Here is a 5,755-nt window from a genome sequence, read left to right as displayed (position 1 = left end):
TGTTAAAAATGTATCTAGCTCTTTCTCCACTGTTGCTGTAGTTCTGTTAGTCTGTCACACCACAGGATTCTGTGCCTGGGATTACTCAGTTTTGGCATATGAAGCTACGTACAGTAGAATGAAGTGACACTGGGAGTTTTGTTGAAGATGATGGAGCTAGTTATGAAGCTCAAGAAATCTGAATTAAGCTAGAAATGTAAGGAGGGAATGATAAAATGAGGCCCTTTTCAGCATCTGAAAGATCAGGTATTGCTTGCTATAGGAAGTGGGAAGCAACCATGGATTGCTAGCGTGGTATCTAAAAAGTTCCTTTATTAGTATGTTCCATAAACTGCACTGATTTTTTTCCCTAGTTCATTCCAGAATAAAACGTGTCATATAAAAGGGGACAGCTTGTAATTGTAATATAAAAGGAGACTAAGCTTGTTCTGTGGGCTCTTCTCTGCAGCCTGCCAGGTGTCTGAGGCTTCAGCCAGTTGCCAGAGCATATGCACCTACTCACAGGGCAATCTCTGGCTACCTTATCCGATCCATGTCTAACTTGATGCACAAGACTKGTTTGATACACATGATGAAAAGTCCATAACTCTTTAAATTTCATGTTTTATCTCATGGGAAATGTCACATTGCTTGTGGCTATCTCCAAAGCCTATGCACAATAATTCCAGTTTCTGTTAAAAGTTAACAAGATTGTATCAGCAACATCTTAAAACTGCCAGAGATGGAGGGAGCAGGGAAAGTATACAAGTGGTAAATTTTCAAATATGTCTTCTTCTGATCCAAGATTGAAAAACAAAAAAAAGGGGGGGGGGGGATTGTGCTTTGAAGGAAAAGGCTTGGTTGCTTTAAGGGCTTGTGTGGACCTAGTGCATAACTTTGGTAAGCTTAACTCCACTTGTACACCAATATAAAGTAAGTTTTGAAGAGCATCTTTTATCTTAGAAGCTTATAATAGATTAAGACGCTGAAATAGCTGTCAGGTCAGATACCTATCTTGTACTTATAGATGTTTGGCAGGTTTTGATGGGAAGTAATCATGGCTTTTATAATGTTATCCTCCAGCAGTCATGCTTGTCCTTTCCCCAAGGATGAGACTTGGTGGACTTGTTCAGCCCACCAGGGAAGGCAGCTTCTGCTGAGTGGTGTGGAGCAAGAGGCTTCTGGTGTGACCCTGCTGCTGGGTCTGTGTGTAAGCTCTGAGGCAGCTCTAAATTGGCACGTGTGGTTTTGTGTCCTTGTTCAGACAGTTACAACTTCTAAAGCCAAAAGTTGCAGAGAAGTTAATAAAAAGTTTGAGATTGTTGCAGTGGGTTTTAAGATTAAGAAATGTTATTGTTTGGAGAAGCTCATGGATTTTTTTCCTGCAAACTGCTCTTGGTTACTTAGTTTTTGCTTTGTTCTTTGTTTTAAGGACTATCGGACAAAGCCCTTTTGCTGCAGTGCATGTCCATTTTCCTCGAAGTTCTTTTCCGCCTACAAAAGCCACTTCCGGAATGTTCATAGYGAAGACTTTGAAAATAGGATCCTTCTTAACTGTCCTTACTGTACTTTCAATGCGGACAAAAAGACTTTGGAAACGCACATTAAAATATTTCATGCTCCAAATGCCAATACAGTGAGTGGAGGCATCAGCACTTTTAAAGATAAAAACAAACATGATAGCCTTAAACCTAAGCAGGCTGACAGTGTAGAACAAGCTGTTTATTACTGTAAGAAGTGCACTTACCGAGATCCTCTGTATGAAATAGTTAGGAAGCACATTTACAGGGAACACTTTCAGCATGTTGCTGCTCCTTATGTAGCAAAGGGAGGTGAGAAGTCGCTCAATGGTGCAGTTCCGTTAAGCTCCAGCGCCCGCGAGGAGGGTAGTATCCACTGCAAGCGATGCCTTTTCATGCCGAAATCATACGAAGCTTTAGTGCAGCACGTTATCGAAGACCACGAACGTATAGGATATCAGGTAACAGCAATGATAGGTCACACTAATGTAGTGGTTCCAAGATCTAAACCTTTGATGCTAATAGCTCCAAAACCACAGGATAAAAAGCCTATGGGACTCCCGCAGAGGATGGGTGCCCTTTCCCCTGGAAGTGTTCGGTCGCTTTCGTCACAGCAGATGATGAACAGACTCACTATACCAAAGCCTACGTTAAACTCTGGAGTGAATATGATGTCAAACGTTCACCTGCAACAAAATAATTATGGAGTCAAATCGGTGCCACCGAGTTACGTTGGTCAGCCAGGGGGAAGGCTGAACTTGAGCGGGAACGCGCCCGTTTCCATTCCCCAGCAGTCCCAAACTATGAAACAGTTTTCGAGTGGAAAYGGAAGGCCTTATACCCTTGGAGGAGAACAGAGATCACAGGCCTCAGCAAGATACTCTCTGCAGTCTGGCAATTCATCTTCTCTCTCACCTGCTCAGTTGAAGCAAACATCGTTATCTCAGTCACAGGCAGCTTCAAGAGTATTAGGTCAGTCTGGCTCAAAATCTCCTGTAGCTGCTACAGGTCCTTCTACTGTCAATACATCCTCCACACAGAAGTGGAAAATCTGTACGATCTGTAATGAGCTCTTTCCTGAAAATGTGTATAGTGTCCACTTCGAAAAGGAGCACAAGGCTGAAAAGGTGCCTGCAGTAGCTAATTATATAATGAAAATACACAATTTTACTAGCAAATGTCTATACTGTAATCGCTATTTACCTACTGACACGTTGCTTAATCATATGTTAATACATGGTCTGTCTTGTCCGTACTGCCGTTCAACCTTCAACGATGTTGAAAAGATGGCTGCTCACATGCGAATGGTTCACGTCGATGAAGAAATGGGACCTAAAACTGATTCCACGCTGACCTTCGATTTGACGTTGCAGCAGGGGAGCCACACAAATATCCATCTCCTTGTGACCACCTACAACCTGAGAGATGCTCCTGCTGAATCTGTAGCTTATCACGCTCAGAATACTCCCCCAGTTCCTCCAAAACCGCAGCCAAAAGTCCARGAGAAGTCTGATGTACCTGTAAAAAGTTCTCCGCAAGCAGCAGTTCCCTACAAAAAAGATGTGGGTAAAACTCTCTGTCCTCTGTGCTTTTCAATCCTAAAAGGACCCATCTCTGATGCCCTTGCACATCATTTAAGGGAGCGGCATCAAGTTATTCAAACTGTTCACCCAGTTGAGAAAAAGCTGACTTACAAATGCATCCATTGCCTTGGTGTATATACGAGTAACATGACTGCCTCAACCATCACGCTGCACCTCGTCCACTGCAGAGGCGTCGGCAAGACTCAGAACGGCCAAGAAAAAGGTAACTCCTCATCTCGGCTCAACCAGTCGCCAGCTCTAGCCCCTCTGAAACGTTCCTACGAACACATGGAATTCTCGCTGATGAAGAGAAGGAAAATGGATGACGACGACTCCCCCTCTGCCTTCGAGGAGAGGCCGGAAGAGCCGGTAGTTTTAGCTTTGGACCCCAAGGGTCACGAAGACGATTCCTATGAAGCCAGGAAAACATTTCTTACAAAATATTTTAATAAGCAACCATATCCCAGTAGGAGAGAAATTGAAAAGCTGGCTGCCAGTTTGTGGCTATGGAAATCTGAYATTGCTTCTCATTTTAGCAACAAACGGAAGAAATGTGTTAGAGATTGTGAAAAATATAAGCCTGGTGTGCTGCTCGGTTTCAACATGAAAGAATTAAACAAAGTTAAACATGAGATGGATTTTGATGCCGAATGGCTGTTTGAAAACCATGATGAAAAGAATGCCAGAGTCAATGTTAGTAAGACTGTTGATAAAAAAATAAACATAGAGAAAGATAATGAAAGTTCCTCGGACAGCTATGAGAACATAGAAGAGGAATACAATGAAAGCAGTAGTCCATTTGGTCAACAAATTTCTGAGAGTGGTGGGAAAACCTCTTCTGATGGCCTAGTAGAGAATCCAGAAGACAGCATATCCAAGGAGACTGGGGAGGAAAATACTTTACAGTCCCCAGAGAAGAGTGATCAAAAACCAGAGGAAGGCTCTAAATATGAAGAGATTATTTCTGCTGAAGAACCAGCAAAACTGATAGGTGATGTTTCCGACAGTGAAGGTGATCAGGATGATCAAGATGATGCTGTTGAATGGAAAGATGGAGCTTCACAATCTGAAAGTGGGCCTGGTTCTCAGCAGGTTTCTGATTATGAAGATAATACATCAGAAGTAAAGCCAGAAGTGTGGACAGATGAATCCTCCCAGAGCGAAGATGCTGGCAGCAGTAAACAGCCTGTAGAAGCAAAAGGGGGTGGATCTGAAAGTGATGAAGAGCAGTCAAAGTGGAAGAATCGTTCCTATGGAAAAGTAGAAGAGTTTTGGTCCAAGGACCAGTCGCAATGGAAAAATGCATCGGAGATGGAGGAGAGCTTGTCGAATCAGCAGATGGAGTGGCAGAACAGCACAATTGACAGCGAAGACGGAGAGCAGTTTGACGGCGTGGCGGGTGCGGTGGCAGAGCCCATGCACGGCAGCCTCGCTGGGGTGGAGCTGAGCAGCCAGCAGGCGTGAGCGGTGCCCGCTGCCCGCACCCACCTGCGCCCATGCCCACCCACCCGCCACCTGCCTGGCACTGGGACTGACTGTGGAGCTTCCATCCCATCCTGAGCGCTCCTGCCTCTGCGGGCCGGGCCGCGCTTGTGGCCGCTGCTACTCCCGGGGTCACTGCAGGAGGCTCTTGGCTAATCTCGCTGGAGAATATCTGCCGGGAGGAGCACAGTAACTTAATGTGAACACAGACAAGCTGGTGGCTCTAGAATGCACACAAGGAGAAGCAGAGGTTTATTTTATCTGCATTTTCAACATTTATTTCACTCTTGTACATGTTCAGTTGTATGTCTTTTTAAACATTATCCTTTTTCACATGGTAGTATAGGGCCAACATACGAGCTACCAGTTCAACGTGTATAGTAGACTATGGGGAAATTGATTTTTTTCATGTATCATTCTGAATAGTTGAAATGTATATTTGTACAGTCTTTTAGACCTATTCAAGTGAAGCTTATGAAATTGTTCTTGTGTATCCATCATAGATTTGTTTCTCTTTTTTAGTGTTGCCCTGCTGTGTAATAAATGCTGTATCTAGTTTACCTAGCAAAAGCTTGAAACTGCTATAGTCTGAATTTTGACAAACTTAGTTTTTGCACATAACCTTGTACAATCTCAAAACAGAGGCCAGCAACATAAAAAATATATCTGGACTCTATTGTATTATAGAATTTTCTTGTTCTGAATATCCTTGACATTACAATGGATGACAAATGTATTTCAGAGCCATTTTCTGAAATCTTTTAAGCTAAAAAGAAAAATCACATGCAAGAAACAAAGTTTGCAGCTACTAATTTTGACACCTTTTAGATCTGTATAAAAGTGTATTGTGTTGAAGCAGCACACTGAAACAAAAGTGCTGTGTTTTGGATATTTAGTTTTATCTTTAGTTAACACCAACAAGGTGTTTATTCATTTATACCATCTAATATATGACACACTGTTGTAGTATGTATAATTTTGTGATCTTTATTTCCCTTTGTATTCTTCATTTAAGCATCTAAATAAATTGCTGTATTGTGCTTAATGTAAACATTTGCTTTATTACATGCAAGTACCACGTTCTTGTCTGTTAAATCCTGCTTTGCTCAACCATTCCTAGGAAACAATCCGCCTGGCTCCTGGGCTGTGCACACGTAGGATCTACCTACTAYATTGAAAGACAGGAGAAAT

At 42.7% G+C, this 5,755-nt stretch overlaps 1 protein-coding gene across 3 annotated transcripts in view; it reads left to right on the top strand.

Moving 5' to 3' along the window:
• Window positions 1-5,531, top strand: part of ADNP (activity dependent neuroprotector homeobox) — a 23,421-nt gene extending 17,890 nt beyond the window's left edge. For all 3 annotated transcript variants that reach the window (XM_026042059.1, XM_026042060.1, XM_026042058.1), the window contains one exon: window positions 1,412-5,531. In XM_026042059.1, coding sequence (XP_025897844.1) covers window positions 1,412-4,546 — 3,135 coding nt within the window. In that variant the 3' untranslated portion in view covers window positions 4,547-5,531. The remainder of the gene's footprint in view (window positions 1-1,411) is intronic.
• Window positions 5,532-5,755: the final 224 nt, after the last annotated feature.

This window comes from Nothoprocta perdicaria, unplaced genomic scaffold (genome assembly GCF_003342845.1).
Source record: "Nothoprocta perdicaria isolate Ctin4 unplaced genomic scaffold, notPer1 scaffold_3, whole genome shotgun sequence".
NCBI lineage: Eukaryota > Metazoa > Chordata > Aves > Tinamiformes > Tinamidae > Nothoprocta > Nothoprocta perdicaria.
The sequence above is the reverse complement of the archived record's forward strand: the minus strand, read 5'-3'. Positions and strand labels throughout refer to the sequence as shown.